At 54.4% G+C, this 18210-nt stretch overlaps 2 protein-coding genes across 2 annotated transcripts; one reads left to right on the top strand and one right to left on the bottom strand.

Annotated features, from left to right (window-relative positions):
- Window positions 1-3187: 3187 nt before the first annotated feature.
- On the bottom strand, window positions 3188-7048 carry Ush1g (USH1 protein network component sans). The gene is made up of 2 exons (XM_032913309.1): window positions 6885-7048; window positions 3188-4409 (listed from the first exon to the last, which is right to left on the bottom strand). Exons 1-2 carry the CDS (start codon window positions 7046-7048, stop codon window positions 3188-3190), a joined length of 1386 nt encoding a protein of 461 aa, XP_032769200.1.
- A 1143-nt stretch (window positions 7049-8191) lies between these two features.
- Window positions 8192-17444, top strand: Otop2 (otopetrin 2). The gene is made up of 7 exons (XM_032914530.1): window positions 8192-8274; window positions 8569-8892; window positions 9752-9888; window positions 11382-11440; window positions 11799-11932; window positions 13968-14845; window positions 16961-17444. The coding sequence occupies exons 2-7, from the start codon at window positions 8580-8582 to the stop codon at window positions 17129-17131; spliced, it is 1692 nt and encodes a 563-aa protein (XP_032770421.1). The 5' UTR covers window positions 8192-8274; window positions 8569-8579; the 3' UTR covers window positions 17132-17444.
- Window positions 17445-18210: the final 766 nt, after the last annotated feature.

The following is an 18210-nucleotide window of genomic DNA, read 5'->3' as shown; positions in this document are numbered from 1 at the left end:
GAGAAAGAACCAAATCGGCCACCGCAAAAAGTCTTCAGAGGGGGTAGTTAAGAAAATGGAGACCCCTGTTGCACACTCTGCAGGGATGAGAGAGCTCAGATCCTGGGTGATAGGCAGAAGCCGCAGGGGTCTTGCCCGCTTCCGAAAGAGCTCGGTGGTCCTGGTGGGAAGAGAATGCCATCCCACCCTCAGCTGCTACAAGTTTTGGGATCAAAGCGGAGGAGAGGCAATGACCGAGAGATTCAGAGAATGATCCCTGCAGACGTGTGCAGAGGTGAGGGGCTCAAGGACCTCTCTGATGAGTAGATCCCCACCTTCCGTCCCAACCTCTCTTATCCCTCACGCCTCTCCCTCCCACTCCCCAGCGCCTACCGAACACAGGCACGACAACAGTGGAGAACATGCTGTACAAAAAATATAATTAGCCAGAAGGAAGGGTTTGGGGCACAATGGTGAGGGTCACAGCCTCTGGCCCACCCCAGGGCAAGGAGAACCAGGCAGGGTCGAGGCAGTAAACAGTCAGAGGTGGTGAGAAAGGGCAGTGCCTGGGGCTCTGAGAAAGAGGACTCGGCACTTGGAGATGACCCCAGGCTTGGGCCCAGAAAACAAGCAGGCTGGGGGGTAGACTCAGCATAGTGGTGGGACAAAAGCCACCCCCGCCACACTCAGTGTGCATGGACAGTGCACCTCCAAACAGAACGCAGAGGTCTTTGAGGGTTCTTCCCTCCGCCCGGTCTAGGGGGTCCAAGGAGGAGCTAGAGACTGTGCAGGAGGAGCATGAGTCTGGGATGGGGGTCCACTGCTGATAGGAAGGGCATATTGATGGAAGGATGGGTGTGACTCTGTATGCACGTGGCTCCTGAGAGACTTAACCACATCCATACCTTGGTGCGGTGACACTGCTGTGAAGACACACTCTGAGGACCTCTGGGCTAGCCTTTGCTCTGGTTTTTACCTCCATACCATTCCAGGGCTGGACACAGAGTGAATTCTCAACTTCCCTATGATCCTTGCAGAGGGAATCCTCTAACCAGACCCAACACACACACACACACACACACACACACACACACACACACACACACAGAGAGAGAGAGAGAGAGAGAGAGAGAGAGAGAGAGAGAGAGAGAGAGAGCCACCTTCAGAGCCTGGGTAACAGTCAGGACCTCAGGTTCTCTATGCCCCCAAACATCTTCCTCACAGAACTTTCCCACACTGGGTTTGACATAGACTGTGTCCAGCCCTTGACTGTCCAGACCTGGGAGACCCTGAGGCAGCTGGCAGATGCCACTCTACAGGCCACCTGCAACTTCCAGGCCTGGGGGCCATGATTCTACTCTACCTTGCATCTAGGTCCTCTGGTCCTCTGAAAGGAGCCCTGGTGAAACCAGGCTTCATAGTGGAGTGGGGTGAAGCTAAAGGAGATGGTCTGGACCCCCAGAGTGAGCTGGAAGGAGCATTAATTATTCCAGTCTACCGCAGTCCAGCTTTCTGGCTGTGGCCATGGCCGGTGGGTGGAAAGAGGGAACTGGCCTTTTGTAGGAGGGGATGGGCTGGGGAGCGAGAGATGGAGCATTTGGCTGAAGAGTCTGGCTGGGGAACTCCCTTCTTGGGTGCATGAGGAGGGGGTACCCGAACTCTTCTGTTCTAGTAAGCAGGAAGCAATAGGTTTCCAGCCCCTGAGAAAGAACAGGAACCCCCACACACCCCAAGAAGGCTGGAGAAGACAGGTGGGGCCGGTGATGGACCTGTGACTGGTCAAGCTCCCTCATGCTACCTCCGCTGTGATGGCATCAAGTCAGGGTTAATCAATCCCTGATCTCTTTCTGGGGTTGACCAATCCTCTTGTAATTCAGGGCTTTGCAATGGAGGTGGCTGGGGGGGCTCCAACACCCCTCAGAAGTGGTGCTGTGGAGTGCTGTGGTCCTCCGGGTGCCTCCAGGTTAGACCAGAGTGCAGACAAGGTTTCAGAGGGAAATGACCCGTGTGGCCCTTGCTCCTGGAGAAGGGACAGCTGGAATGGCGATTGTGAGGGCCTCTTGCCCCCACCGTGGGTTGTGGCAACTTGCAATTCATTTGGTCTGAGGAGAGGAGCCCTTTCATCTGTGGAGAGACAGACAGAGCCTGGGTTTAGAAGACAACCTTCAAAGACCCCATGTCCTTCCAAGACCAGCCACTCTGATGACTTTAGCTACCCCTCTCTCTGCAGACCGGTGGTCAGGATTGGGGGACACCGACTCCCCCATTCCCTGAATTGTGAGTCATACTGCTTTCTCACAGCCACCCCTGCCCCAGCCGCTTGGGGGTAAAGGCCTTCTGTACCAAATGGAAGAGCAGGGACTTGTGGGATGCTGTAGTGGACAGGGAGTGGTTTGAGCAGCAAAGATGGCTTCTGAAAACACAATTGTGCCTCCACGGCTGCTGTTGGAGCCATTGGGAGCACGGTGTGTGGACAGTAGGTAGAGCATCTGACTTCAGGTTCTGGGCAGTTGAGATGGGGTTCTGCTGCTGTGTCTCCTTCTCCCCAATTGGCTTCTCCCCAGACTCTGGAGCCAAAGCTAACTCATGATCTTGGCCCAGGGCTGTGGTGAGGCCTGGGGTGAGTTATAGTCTAATCCCTAATCCTCTGCTTGCTGACCTGTGGCACAGTGGAATGGGGCTCAGGGCTCAACAAACCCACTTGCCCAAGGAACTGGAAAGTGGGGGGAGGGGTGCTCACAAACAGACCTACCTCTGAGACTTGGGCTGTAGCTCAGTGGGTAGAGAGTTCTTGCCTAGCCTGGGCTAAGCCCTGGGTTCTGATTCCAGCACTTGGCAGGTCAGAGGATCAGAAGATCATTCTCAGCTACACAACAAGTTCAAGGCCAGCTTGGGCTACGTAAGACCCTGTCTAAACGGCTTTGAAAATCCTACCCATGATTACTGAGAATGTATCCCATCCATACTAAAATGCCCGTTTTTCCCTCATTTGGATCCCCCCACCCCCAGTGACTGTCAACTGTGATAAGAAAGACTCAATTATTAAACTGGCAGGATTTTTTTTTTCTCCTAAGCTGGTGTTAAATACAAAAATGGGGCCTCTTGTAGTTAGTGACAGCTTTGATTTTTTTAATGCAACGTGGTATTAACCCGCCTCCCGTTCCTGAAAAGGTTGACCCCACCCTCACCCCTCCTCCAGACTGACAACTCACAGCTCCGTGTCCTCCAGGGCCGGGGGTCTCTCCAGAGCCTGCCTGCGCCTCCTCACGGCCCCCAGGATCTTCTTCCGAGGCCCCAGGGGCACGCTGATGCTGCGTAGGTCGAGGTCAGAGCACAGCATCAGGGCCTCCAGGTCAATCTTCTCGTGCCGCAGGAGGGAGGCAAAGTCCTCCATGTGCAGCGAGGCCAGGAAGGTCTCCAAGGGGCTGGTCTCGGGCTCCAGATCCTCGTCCAAGCCCAAGTCTAGCTCATCCCAGGGCAACTCTTCCCCGCAACTGCGGTCCTGCAAGCTGTTGGCACTGCCCAGGCTGTCGTCGTCCAGGCTGGGGGAACTATGCAGCCGACCCCGCGGCGTGCCTGCCCCATCCAAGCCCCCATCCTCTCGGCCCAGCCCGTGCAACCCGCTGCTCACATAGTTCCTTCGAAACACCATGGTACCCAGGCCGGGGCGGGTAAACAAGGAGTCGTGGCCTGAATCGGTGCTGACCTCCGAGTGGGCAGGCTCGGCAGCCAGCGTGGCACGGGAGACGCTGTCCTCGTCCGAGAGGAACATGTCCCTGAGTGGGGCACGGCCCCACTCCTTGGGGTTGGCGTAGGTGCCCTGGCGCACAAACATCACATCGTTGCCCAGCTGCAGGCCCGAGAGCGATCGCACGCTTTTGCGCCCATCCTCGGAGACCTTGAAGGTGCCCTCGACCCCCTGCTTGCGCCTTTCCAGCTTCTTCTGGATCTTGGCCTTGCCCTTGGCCGTGCCGTGCAGCGTGGCCTGAGAGTAGGGCAGCTGGCTGCCCAACGTCATGTGCTGCAGCCGGCGGCTCAGAGTACTAGAAGTGAGGCTGGAGAAGCTGAGCGTGTCGGAGCGCTCGGCCAGCTCGCGCCGGTAGCGCCGCTCCATGCGCTCGTGGTGCTTGCGCTGCATCTTGGCGCATTCACGGATGCGCCGCTCCGCCTCGCGGAACGCCTTGTCCTTCAGCTTGCCCACTAACTTGGGGTTGAGGCTGCTCTGCTTGGCTGCGATGGAATCCAGATAGCGCACACACTCCATGTGGCCCTTCATAGCGGCCATGTCCAGCGGCGTGTGGTAGTCATTGTCCAGGCACCAGATATTGGCCCCGAAGGACACGAGGAAGGACAGGCAGTGCAGGTGGCCATTGGAAGCTGCCAAATGCAAGGGTGTGTTTCCCCAGATGTCACACTTATCCGGGTCACCTCTGTAGGGACAGCATGTAGAGAGGTACGATGAGTCCTTTTAGCAAGTCATTTCTGGGGTCTGATTGGAGATATAAGGAATCTTGAGGGGTGAGGAAAAGAAAAAAGAGGGAAAGCCCACAGACATTGTGAGCCCCCTGGACCTGCAACGTAACAGCCACTAAGACAGAAGTTCTCAACCTGTGGATCGCGATCCTCACTGGATCATCATATATTAGACATCCTGTATCTCATACGATTCATAACAGTAGCAAAATTACAGTTATGAAGTAGCAACAAAATAATTTTATGGTTGGGGTTCGCCACAACATGCGGAAACTATTAAAGGGTCGCAGCATTAGGAAGGTCGAAAACCATTGCCCTAAAATAAACCCATGGAACTGAGATCTAGACATCCAGGAGAGCAGTGGGCTTGAGCCAACAGATGCATCAGAACTACGCACAGCTACCAGGGGTGGCTGAGTCCCAACCCACAAAGGGGCGGAGCGACCTAGGAGGCGGGGTGGGGCGGGCCTTCCCCTAGAGAACTGAGGGCTGGGAATCTCAGGGGATAAATATTTGATGCACTGAGAGAAAGGAGTGAATTATTCATGGGCCCTGCGGGGAGCTGGCCCAGAGAGGTGGTGGGCCAGGGCCGAGTCTGGGTCTTTAGGCAGGCGCGGTAGTTTGTGAAGCCACGTTACAGGGTGACTGCGTAAGAGGACTAGAGGGTGGGTTGTGTTAGTGCTGGGCTTAAGCCTGGGAGAGCGTGAGACGGTGCCTGCTGGTATACAGTGGGCACCGCCATGTCTGCAGGGAGCGGGGCCAGGCCTGGCAACGCCAGTGTTAGAGCAGGTGTCGGGTCTTGGCCTGGGCCAGAAGGGGACTGTGGGGACAGCCAGAACTAGAGAGGAAGAGGGCAGCGACCTGGTCGTGCTGTTCTCCCTCATTTAGGCTGCCCCACGAAGCTAGGTAGCTTTGCCCCCTCCGGCAGCCCTCTCTGATGCCCTCCACATCTGACTTCAGCCTACAGCCCACCCAGCTCTGCTGGCTTCTGTAGGAATCTTGCCTCTTTGTCTCTGTTTATCTCTGTCTCTCTGTCTGTCTCTGTCTCTCTGTCTCTGTCTCTCTCTCTGCGCCGCCCCCCCGCCCCTCCCCGTCTAGCACTGGGCCCTACCCCACACTAATGAGGCCACAAAGCCAGCCTCAGGTCTGGGGGAAGAATCATTCCCTTATCTCAGCACCTCCCCTCCCCACAGCTTCCCCCTCTGATTACCCGTATAGGGTCCTGTAGGGAAGGGTAACAGACCCTCCCTCATCAAGCACAAATCCTTGCCTCAATAGAACCTCAGGGCTTGAGACAGCTTTTTCCTTCCAGACCCCACCTCCCTGCACGAGACTCCCATGAGCCTCTACGTTGGTTGGGGCCGGGGATATAGTACTGTGTGCCCTCCTGGAGTCTTGGGCTCTGTCTCAGTTGACTGATTCCACATTATTCCCTCATGCTGCTAAACCAAAGGAGAAGACACAGAGAAAGAGGGGAACATGTCCCCACATATTTTAGCTACTCCAATACCAGGGTCAGCACAATCCCTGCCCCTTACTATGACCCCTAGTTAGAGCCTGAGGCATTCATATGAACCCTCTTGGGGCATCCTTTTCCTGTCTAGGCCACACCAGAGTCGAGGCCAGTCCTACTAAACTGTTGACTGGTAGGATGTCTCCAGTAATGTGATTTAGTCCCCTTCTCCCACCCCAAGCCACTTTAGTGATCCTGGATCCACATTGCTTGGCTCATCCTCCAAACCCCTCGACTCTGTGCCCACCCTCCCTTCCAGGACAATGCCAGAGGTAAGGGGGAGTGCAGATGTCCCTTCTGCACACTACAGTTTCCAGATCCTGGGTTCTGCAGAGGGGGAGGGGTACAGAGAGTTAATCACTGTCTGGACCAGTGACATTTGGTAGTGTGGACAGTGCCCATAAATCCCAGAAGAGTGGTGGGAAGGCACAGGTCAGTGTGAACCCCAGCCAGTGGGGACTATTGGTGCTGTAGGGACAGTCTTTTGGCTCCTAGGTTGGGAAGTAGGCAGTGAAGGTCTCTCCTTCCTGGACTCCCAAGTTCTAGGCCCCTGGAGACTTCCCAGCCTTCTCTCAGGTTCCCACCTACCTTTCACTCTTGCTTCCAGGCACCCCCCAAAAATGTCTTTGACTTTTGAATAACTCTGCAGCCCCATTCCATAATCATAGATCCCATCCCCGAATCCAAGTTCCTGTCCTCTAATCCCTGCATCCAGTCCATAACTGTCACAAGCTCAGCTTATGTCCCCTCCACGTGTGTCTCTCAAAGTGTGGCAGGCTGCACGGCCCTACCTTACGGTTTGTCTGTAGGGGCAGAGGGCAGCTCAGACAAGGGGGTAAGTGATGCCATGCCGTTTAGGACACGGGGTTCCAGGAAGTTCTTCCTGGTCTCCTGCTGGCTAGGCAGAGGGTATACTCACCCGCGGCTCACAATGAGGCGCAGCGACTCCAGGTTGCCATGGTAGGCAGCCCAGAGGGTTGGGGTCATGCCATCCTCGTCGGGGGCATTCAGCTCCTTCCGGGTGGCCTCCTTGAGGAGCTCCAGATAGCCATCCCTGGCGGCCCGGTGATATTGGTCATTCATGGCGCCCGAGTTGGACGGGGCGGGCAAGGGGCACGGAGAAATGTCCCCGGACGACGGGGAGGGCAGCCGGCTTAGGGCTGAGACATGGGGTTGAGGGAAGGGGCTGGGCAGGGGCCTGGGCCGCCAGCCCCTGCTGCCGCAGATGGTGGATGCGGAGCGCCAGAGCCAGGGCTACAGATGACTACAGACTACTGGGACATCTGAGCTGCACACCCGGGGAGGGAGGGGGGAATCTCTCACTGCCCAGAGAGCCGCCCAGGAGCTTCCCCTGGGTCCTAAACGCCATGTGTTTCAGCTCACAGACGTGACTCAAGGAAAATCCAGCTCTCTTGCCCCAAAAACGTCCATTCTGGCGTTGCAGCCCTTGCAGTCCAGTATAGGGACATCTAGTATATCCTGGGCAGAATTCCAGGTGCTGGATTCCCTGATTTCTTCACTAGTCAAAAAAGACAGATCAGGGGCTGGAGAATGGTGTGTGAGGGTGGGATGGAGAGGCAGTTCTGATCTGGAGGACAGTGGGCCTAAGGAGCAAGCAGGAGGACCCAGCGCAAGACCATCCGCGAGCAGGGCGCTACAGTCCCTGCAGTTAGCCCACAAGCGTGGGGTCACACAACAGTTCTCCAGCAGGGGGCGCAGGACGACTGCAGACCGGCTGAGGGCACCGCGTGGGAACCAGACTTTGCTGCGTCCAACCAGCATCTCTGGGCAGCGGTAGTAGGGATACAGGAAGACCGAATTTGGATCCCTCTAAGGGCAGGTGGGGAAAGGTGTCCGATCTCGGGACAGCAATTCAAAATCCAAAATATAGGTGGTTCCTAAGCTGCGACAGTGTCTAGGTGCATGCGGGTACGGGGGTGGGGGTCAGTTCTACAGACTTTGGGTGGGTGTGATCTCTGAGCACCAGGTTATGGTGGGTGCTGGGGGCGGAGGACCCTCTGGGTACTGCAATATGGGGCCGTGCCCGAACCCTGGCCGCACCAGCGTGACAAGGTGAGGGGATCTTAACAGGTAAATATAAATCTCACCTTATCTGGCTTCCCTAAATTCAGCTCGGAGGAAAGATGGATCATGTGAGTGGGACTGAGAGGTTTATGGAGCCGAGCTCATGTGGCTGTAAATCACTCTGCCCTCTCCGGTATAAAGCACCGGTCCAGCCCGGCGTGGGAGAGAGGAGTCGCTTGCTGCCCCTTGACCCCCAACTTGGTGTGGGCTCCCAGTGCAGCCAGGTGCGTGCCCCTGGCCAGGAGTCTGTCAGCTTTGGGGAGTGGGACTTTGTAAGGGGTCTGGCCTAGGGCCACTGCTTCTCTTTGTACAATATTTCCGGACCGGGTGAGGAAGGTGCTGCTTATGGTGTTCCTAATTTTCCCCAGTGCTTGGTCCAGCACTCCTAGTCCCCACATTCCGGGGTTCCCAAATCCAGGGATCGCATGAGAGGAAAGGAGAGCCCCCTGGGTTGACTTAGAATCCTATCCTTGCCCCCCTACCCCGGACCTCGCAGTGATCCCTTCAACCTCCTCCAGTCGCCCCCACCATGTCGGAGGAACTGGTCCCGCATCCCAATGAGAGCCTGCCGGGGCCTCGAGCCAGCCCCCGTGAGGTGTGGAAAAAGGGCGGCCGTCTGCTGTCGGTGCTGTTGGCGGTCAATGTGCTGCTGCTCGCCTGCACGCTCATCAGCGGCGGGGCCTTCAACAAGGTGGCTGTGTATGACACCGACGTATTCGCGCTGCTCACCACCATGATGCTGCTGGCAGCGCTGTGGATAATCTTCTACCTCCTCCGCACCGCGCGCTCTCCAGACGCGGTGCCTTACCGGGATGCTCATGCTGGCCCCATCTGGCTCCGAGGTGCCCTGGGAGATGGGGACAAGAGTGGGGTGTGAACGGTGGGGAGCTGCAGTCCGGGGCTCATGGACGATGACTTTGGGGTAGATGGGTGTGAAGTTCCCTGGGAAGAGCAGTATGGCAGAGGGCTTCTTGCAGTGGAATGCGGCTAGAGGGAGGGAAGGGGGTCCTAGAGGATAAAGACAGGTGGAAGGAGCTTCTTTGCCTGTGTAGAGATTGGAGAGATGATCACAGAGAGAGCCTCTGTGAGGGAAAAAGCAGAAGACAACAGCGGCTGGCAAAGTCTGTTTAGAAGCCTTGCCCTTACCTGTGCTGGGGGGTGGGCCCATTGGATGCCCCTCCTCTTCTCAGTCAATCCTGCACTCCCACCAACTCACCTTTCAGCCTTTCAGTCTTCCCATTCGCCTATTCGTTATTTATCTGTCTCCTTCCCTCTCCATCCATCCATCCATCTGTCTGTCCATCCATCCATCCACCTACCTATCCATTCATCTGTCCATCCATCCACCCATTTATGCTCTCATCCATCCACCCACTAATCTCTCAGTCCATCCATTTGTCCATCCATCTAATCACCTTTTCATTCATTCATCTCCATCCATCCATCTACCTTTATCCACTCAACCTTCGATCCACCCATTCATTCGTCTTTCAGACACACAGTTGCCCACTCATATATCTGTCCGTCCATCCATTCACTCACCCTCCTAACTCTCCACTCAATCCATTCTTCCGTCCAATTATCCACCCATCCCCTAATCCCACCCGAATAACCCCTCACCTTCAGAACCTATCGTCCACCCTGCAAGCCCCGTCTCCTGCCTCTCTGATACACTGCTCCCCTGCTGGCCCCGATTTCCAGGTGGGCTGGTGCTGTTTGGGATTTGCACCCTTGTCATGGATGTCTTCAAGACTGGCTACTACTCCAGTTTCTTTGAGTGCCAGTCGGCCATCAAGATCCTGCACCCCATCACCCAAGCGGTGTTTGTCATTGTCCAGGTGAGTAGGAGGAATGTCCCCCTGTGGGGAAGAGCCTCATGTTTGGCAAAGGGGTCAGGAGATCTGAGCTCCACACATAGCCCCCCTCCCCGGTCCCTGAGCAATTCAGCAAATGGCATTGGACTGACTGTGGTAGAGATCACATGATCCCACAACAAGGGGACGCTGACTCATGAAGTGGCACCTAAATGTGAGCTTCTACTGAGGGGTGCTGCAATTTTATTTCAGCCTAAGTGGTGTCAGTAATTAACACGTGAGAGAGAGGTGCATGTTGTGACAGCTGGCCCTGTCTGAACCCTGGATGTCTATGGGGGCGGGGGGTCAGTCTCTGCCTGCTGTCGCCTGTGGCCATGACCGGCTGGGACTTGTTTGGTCTCAGCCATGGCTCTACGTTTGATATTTGTTTAGGAGGTAGGGCATCCCGTAAGTTACAATTTTTTCAGACAAGTTCAAATCAATTTCTTTTCTTCTTTTCTTTTTCCTTTTGTGACTCACTTCACGCAGACCAGACTGGCTTTGAACTCCTGCTTTCACCTCCCAAGTCGGGGAGATTTCAGGAGTGAGCCACACTCCCGGGGGGGTTTGTTTTACGGTGTTGCATAAAGACAGCTTTGAAGGAGCTGGCTGAGCAGGGGCAGGACTGCTCTTGCATAGGACCAGAAGGGAAGCTCACCTTCCAGTGTGAGCAAAGTAGCCACGGGGATGATGCCTCGGAGTACCCCCCTGACACGCGCGTGCGATTGCCACCTTTGATGTAACTTTGGTCTTTAACGTTTTATAAGTCTGAAGAGTGCTCGGGGGCGGGGAAAATGAAAGCACAAATACCCACCATGTTGGTAAGTCCCATGACAGGGAATCAGAGGTAGTTAGATGAGGGCAAGACCTTTCCAATCTACAAAGGATGGCAGGGGATGTGGACCAAGAGGCCAGAACTGTGGACAGGACAGTCAGGAGGTCAAGGTCATTCGCCACTACGTCATGAGTTCAAGGCCAGCCCTTGAGAAGCTGAAGCAGGCAGGTAATTGTGAATCTGAGGCCAGCCTAGCTACAGATGGAGCGCCGGGGCTACTTTGTCTCAACAAAATCATCAAAGACCCTTTTACCTTGAGACTTGAGGAAGACCAGGTCTGAGGCTCACCTTGCCCCCCAAAATATATCACTTGGTACCCAAGACTCCACTTGCCAGTCCATCACTCCAGCCCCGCCCCCCTAACTCATCAAGGTGAAAATGTTTTTCAGGTGACATTTTCCCAACCTTTAAGAAACAGAGAGAGAGAGAGCCACCCTTAAAAAAAAAAAAAAAAAAAAAAGCTGCAGTGTAGGGTGGAAAGAGAAATTATCCATTCTCCTTTGTAAGGCTAAAATAGACCCGCTCATTTAGTATAAGGGTTACTGGGGGTAGAGAAAGCGTCATACTGGGTATGGGTGGGCATCGGGCTCTGGAGATCAGCCCGAGTACACGGTCCTGAGCCTGCCTCTCTCTCTCCGTGCAGACTTACTTTCTCTGGATCTCGGCTAAAGACTGTATCCACACCCACCTGGATCTGACACGGTGAGAACCACAGCTTAGTGTCTGAGCGACAAGGGCTCACCTGGCATGAAAGCGGGCTTGTCGTCCTGGGTGTGGTTCCTCTCTTTACATCCTGGGTGGGGTTTCAAGCCATCCTTTCCCCTCTGCCCTCTTGCCTTCCACTGTATACAGTGGGGTCCGAGCCACAGGACACCTGCTGACCTGTCTTAACTGAGCCTTGCTTCCAAGTTCAACTCCCCTGTTCATGTAGGCTCTTCCGCCTTCTCACTTCATAAGCCCATCTCCCAGGAGTATCCCCGACCCTGCCTTGCTTTGCCAGGGACTGTGAGTCCAAGACCTCGTGAGCCTTTTAATCTCCCTGTCCATCCCTCTGAAACAGGTGCGGGCTCATGTTCACCCTCGCCACCAACCTAGCCATCTGGATGACAGCCGTAGTGGATGAGTCCGTGCACCAGGCCCACTCCTTCAGTGGCTTCCATGGCAACACCAGCCACACCCGCCTCGCCCCTGACTGTAAGTTCCCGGTTAGCACTGGCCCTGTGGCTGCCAGGCACTGGATGGGCGCTTTGAGTATTCACAGTCAGTCAACCATGCAAGCATGGTGGTAAAGGTAGAACCCGGGGCCTCCTCCCACTCGGGGCGCTCCCTCGGAAGTGTGGGTAGAGGTGACAAGGAACAAGAGTATATAGTGTGTTTCCTCATCCTTGAGGGTGCTGTCCAGGTCTCCATCTGACCGTGATGGAGCCCTGGCTTTCCTCAGAAAGGGCCGGGGTGAGGGAGTTGAGAAGAGAGAAGGAAGACAGAATGATTTAGCTTTTCCAGCCTAGGGAGGAAGGAGACAGAAGAAATCGCCCCTAGGGTGGTGACACCATCATGATGTCACTTGGGCCGATGACTGTCCTGGGCAACGCAAAGTGCTTCCGACGTTCTACTTAACCACTTCTTTTGGAAATAAATACAGCGAACGTTCCCATTTTATAGAAGCGGAAACAAAGCACAGAGAGGCTGAGTAGTTGCCCAGGGTCACACAGCGTAAAATTGAAGTGTTCAGGTGTGCGTTTGCTTCTAGCCAGTGAGCTACTCTAAGAAAGAGTATCCATCACAGTCCTCTGGTTCTAGTTCTTGGGACTTCTCTATCCAGGACCGAATTAGTTAACAAGACACCCACAAACACCTGGAACGCCTTCTGTCACAAGGAAGGCTTCGGAAATTAGAAGCATGGTCCTAGCCTGCCAGGAGGCCACAGCATAGAAGGGCTGATAAGGGGCAACCTGATGTATACAGGGAATCGGGGTGGTGGTGACCACAGCCTGGGGCAGGGCTTAGCAGATGAAACTGGAGCAAGTGTGGCCTCAGCACTGGGAGTTGGCACGTTTTCTTCTCTCACACATTACAACCCTCAGATCTCACGGGGCCTCAGCTTCTTCGTCCACAGATTCAGGTAGGGTCATTTGGGGGCCAAAGGAGGCCTTTGCTGAGGCCCCAGGTGTCCTAGACAGCACATTCTGAATTCCCCCCTGTGTGGCACAAACGGAAGGGATAGGAACCATGGTGGGGACCTGGACACAGCAGCTAGAGCTCTGGGCTGTCACATGTGGGGAGAGCTGTAGAGGACAGACCTGAAGGAGATTGTTCCCTCCCCCAGACAGAGCCTGTCTATCTCAGGGGACTAAGGGTCACAGGTGAGGAGAGATGGGAGAAATGGAGGGGGAGGCAGATTTATAGTTCTGCTTTTCTTTTTAATTTGTGCAGTGTGAGTATGTATGTGTTCGTGTGTGTGTGTGTGTGTAGTGTGTGTGCATGTGTGTGCATGGTGTGTGTGTGTGTGTGTGTGTGTGTGTGTGTGTGTGTGTGTATACGAAAGTCAGAAAACAACTTACAGGAGTTGGGTCTCTCCTTCCATAATGTGGGTCCTAGGTCATCAGACTTAGCAGCAAGCCCCTTTACCTGCAGACCCATCAGATTTCTACCTTGCTTTCTTGTCTTACTAAACCTGGACCTCACAGTTTTGGCTATGCCGGCTGGCCAGCAAGCCCCAAGGATATCCTGCCTCTGCCTCCCCAGCGCTGGGATTCCGGGCATATACCACCATGTCACTATGCCAAGCAGTCTTCTCCCAGGGTTGCTCTCTACCTCTCTCCCCGCCATGAGTCCAGCTGCTGTGTCCAGGCCCTCACCACTGTTCCCGTCACTTCCGGTCACTTCTGTTTGTGCCACACCAAGGGGGATTCAGAATGTACTGTCTAGGACACCTGAGGCCTCAGCAAATGCCTCTTTTGGCCCCAGGTACTGTGGAGTCAAACTCAGGTTCTTATGCCTGCATGGGAAGGACCTTCCACACTGAGGCTTCTCTCCCGGCTGTAGGTTTTTGTTATTTTGTATCTTTAGCACAGACTTGTCTTGCAGTGTCTGGCACAGTGGCTAATTATGGTCTGAAAGGACAGATGACAGACACCATGAAGACCTTTGGGCTGGCAGAGAGAACCCCTGGCCTCTCTAGTTACAAACTAGAAGGGGAGGCTAGGGCTGTGTGTTCTTCTCTCTGTAGCAGAGCATGCGGGTGGCACCGCTGAAGGAGACCTGTGCCCCTGCAGCACGGCCATCTGTCAGATCTTCCAGCAAGGTTACTTCTACCTGTATCCCTTCAACATCGAGTACAGCCTCTTTGCTTCCACCATGCTGTACGTCATGTGGAAGAACGTAGGAAGGCTGCTGGCCTCCGCCCACAGCCATGGCCACACACCATCCAGGGTCAGCCTTTTCCGGGAGACCTTTTTTGCTGGCCCCGCCTTGGGCCTGCTCCTCTTTGTGGTGGGATTGGCTGTCTTCATCCTCTATGAGGTCCAGGTGAGTGCAGAGAGAGGCCACACCCAGCAGGCCCTGGTCATCTATTACAGCTTTAATATTGTCTGTCTGGGGCTCATGACTCTGGTCAGCCTGAGTGGTTCAGTCATCTACCGTTTTGACCGTCGGGCCATGGACCATCATAAGAACCCAACACGGACCCTGGATGTGGCCCTGCTGATGGGCGCCGCCCTGGGCCAGTATGCTATCTCCTACTACTCTATCGTGGCTGTGGTGGTGGGCTCACCCAGAGACCTGCTGGGGGCACTCAACCTGTCCCACGCTCTACTCATGATTGCCCAGCACACCTTCCAGAACGTCTTCATCATCGAGAGCCTCCATCGGGGACCTCCTGGGGCTGAGCCTCGTGAAACGCCCCCGAAGGAGCTCTACCAAGGCATCACCTTTGCCAACCTGAATGCTATCCACACCTTGCCTTCCTGCCCACCCACTCCCAGGCTTGTCGGTCCCAACCCAGAAGGCCCTCAGGAAGCGGTGGCTATCGTCTCAGCCCCCAGGTGCCACTGGCGACGTCGGTGCCTGAAAGACATCTCTCTGTTTCTCCTGCTCTGTAATGTCATCGTGAGTAGTCGAGTGACGCGAGGGTGAATGAGTTTGGAGGGGGGCACTTAACCTTCCCTGTCTTGCCTTAAACTCATTCTAGAATCTTATAGAAGAGCAAGTTCGGAGAGGGACAACTTCTAGGCACACTGAATTTCAGGGCACAGAGACAGAAGGCAATCCCAGCCCTCCGGCATGGAGGAAGGATGGTAGAGGGATCCCAGGGAGGCTGACATGGGGGGCTGGGTGGAAGTGAGAGGAGCTAAGAGCTGATGTGGAAGGTGGGGGCCCTCACCCCCAGGTGGGAGGTGTGACAGCTCCCGGGATCTTGTGACCTGCCTGCTTCTCAGAATAATTGGAACAGCCTCAGGAAGTCACAGAGATCAGGGTAAGTGTGAGAAGCCCGTTGGCAGGGTGCATGGGAAGGCCAGCTGGGGAGAGGGGTGTGTACGACAGCTGCCCCCTTCCAGGTGACTTGGCCAAGCCAACTATATAGAGTGAGAGACGTCATCCTGTACAAGTATGTTCTCTGGAAGGAAACACCCCAAGCAGAAGCCCTCATAAGAAGAGGGTACCTTCCAGAGAGAAATATTCCTAGCATAGCCGTGCCCCAATGTAGACACGCTCCCCAACACAGAAATAGCTGACACAGAACCATGAACCTGCAGGGACAGTCAGTCAGCCTCTGGGTCTATAGGTCCCATGCCCCAGGATTTGCCCAACTCTCAGACAGAAAATAATAGGAAAAAAAATCTAATCCTATTGAACAAGATTTTTTTTCTTGTCATTATGCCCAAAATAGAACAAAGTACTAACAATTTCCATAACATGTATATATTGTGAACACAGTAATTTGAAGTGTGCAAAAGGATGTATTCATTTTATTATATATAAGTACACTGTAGCTGTCTTCAGACACACCAGTAGAGGGCATCAGATCTTATTAAAGATGATTGTGAGCCACCATGTGGTTGCTGGGATTTGAACTCAGGACCTCTGGAAGAGCAGTCAGTGCTCTTAACCACTGAGCCATCTCTCCAGTCCATATGTAGGTTATTTTATGTATCATTTTGTGTAAGAGACTTGAGCTGCGTGCTGGATCCCTAGAATGTTGTTTCCGGGGTGAGATCTTTCACCAATCCCCGCCTACACCAATTGAAAATTGTGCATCTCAAGTGGACTTTGGAAAGCATCTCTAATGAAATCTGACTCCATGCCAAGACGGTCATTTTGACTACATCCTACAGTAGCATATCCCTCATATAGAAACACTCTTAATGCAGACATATCCAGAGGCTGGGAATACCGCACCACCCCCACGCAGACTTCCAACAGTCTTTTACTTTAAAGAAGAAAAAAAAATCAGTCATCAACCCCTGACATTAACAGTAAAAGCAAAAAGGCTCAGGACTTCTTCGTTGTTTCTGGGGCCCACGTTGGTATACGACCTCTCTGCCTCTGCCCCTCCCCCATCTTCACCTTGGCCTTTCGGTTGGGAGCTACCTTCCAAAAGGCTGTTCTTGCTCCGAGTCTCGGAGTGCAAATCACTGTCGGCAGCATCCTTCACGCCGCTCATTTTCTAGAACAGAAACAGACTCAGGAGCGGCTGGGATGTCTCCTGAGACCAGGGTTAATTGGCATAGGCGTGAGGCTAGTCTTGAACACTTGGCCCCTTTGTCCCATATCCCACACCCAGAAGGTCTGAGTTCCTATCTGGGGGTGAAGCAGGAGCCTTAGAGTTCTCCCACACATGGAAGGGATGGGAAGTAAGTAGATGTGAACCAGGAGAGGGTTGAAGCAGGGTGGCCCTAGGCTGGACTGGGTCTAGTCCACCACCAGCAATGGAGCACACATCTGCCTAACTCCTTCAGCACTTGTATCAATTTCTTATATCACCTATTGAAACTCCTGTCTGGTAGGGAGGCCAGGATAAGAGGGTGGGAACTTCAGGTGGATTCCCTCACCCCACCCCAGGAGTGGGCCAGTTCAGTTAGACACACTGCCTCAGATCCACAGTGCTGGAGGTCAGCCCTGGGTGACAGTCAGTCACCTGAGGGCCACCAAACCAGAAGGCTAGAAGGGATCCCACTCTTACACGCTCAGCAAAGCTCCTGACGTGTGCCTTTCCCCACACAGCTGTGGATCATGCCTGCCTTCGGCGCCCGCCCGCACTTCAGCAATACCGTGGAGGTGGACTTTTACGGTTACTCCCTCTGGGCGGCCATCGTCAACATCTGCCTGCCTTTCGGCATCTTCTACCGAATGCACGCGGTCTCCAGTCTGCTGGAGGTCTATGTGCTGTCCTGAGGCTCCTCGAAGAGGCAGGGCAGAGGAACCCCAGCACCCAGAAGGAAATCAGGCTGGCACTCGCTCCCTGCCTGCCCCAGACTAGAATTTTCACTAAAGTTTATTTTTCCAGGATGAGTTTTTAAATCAAAATCAACATGCCCATTTATTCCTGCATGACCCTGGAGCTTGGGGAGACCAAGGCGGGGAAACTGCTCCCCATAGCATTCCCTAGGACCAGACAGGATCTGGAAATACCATCTCTGACTCTATCTCTAATCCCAGTCACATGGCCTGTGTACTCTTTGGAGATGGGACCAATAAACCTGCAAGTGATCCCTTTGTCCCCTCTCCTTGTGTCAGCCTCGCCTGCTGGGATGCTCACAGGAGGTCTGAGCTGGTTCTGGGTTGGTTTCAGTGGGCGAGCTGAACTGAGTCTATGCAGTAGGCTTTCTAAACAGTGGGTAACAGGGTGACTGGGAGGGACCAGCAAGTGCCTGTGAATGGGATCATCTTTCTTATGATGCCCGGAAGTTAGGGAGGACTGATTTCCTCTAATGCCTGTGCTTTACAAAGAAGGAAACTGAGGCTGGTGGATAAAAAGAACCAGAGCCTTTCAACAATAGTCAGCTGTGTGTGTGTGTGTGTGTGTGTGTGTACACATGCATGAGCAAGTGCCAGCATATCTATGAGAGGATAAGGAGGTATCCCATTCCCCGAGGAAGGGTCCCTCAGTCAAACTCAGAGCTCACTTATATGACTAATCTTGGTAGCCCGCTAATTCTGGGAGCTCCATCTCTGCCTTCGAAGGCTGGAATGATGAGAGGTGAGTTCTGCAGATCTGCATGGGTGCCCTCACCCGTGAGGCAGCAGTGGTTTCGCCATCAGATCCCGTGGGGATGGAGCTACAGACACTCATGAGCCACCACGTGGGTCCTCTGGAAGAACAGCCAGTGCTCTGAACTGCTGGGCCACCTCTCCAGCACCCATCATTTAAGACAGGGTTCCTCCCGTTCCTCCTCCTGGCAGCAGACTTGGGCCTCCACACCCATGTGGCAATCCGCTGACGCGACGGCTGAGCTCTCTCCCCAGCCCTCGAA

Source organism: Rattus rattus, chromosome 9 (assembly GCF_011064425.1).
Source record: "Rattus rattus isolate New Zealand chromosome 9, Rrattus_CSIRO_v1, whole genome shotgun sequence".
NCBI classification, from domain to species: Eukaryota; Metazoa; Chordata; class Mammalia; order Rodentia; family Muridae; genus Rattus; species Rattus rattus.
Note: the sequence above shows the minus strand (reverse complement) of the source record. Positions and strands in the feature narration are given on the sequence as shown.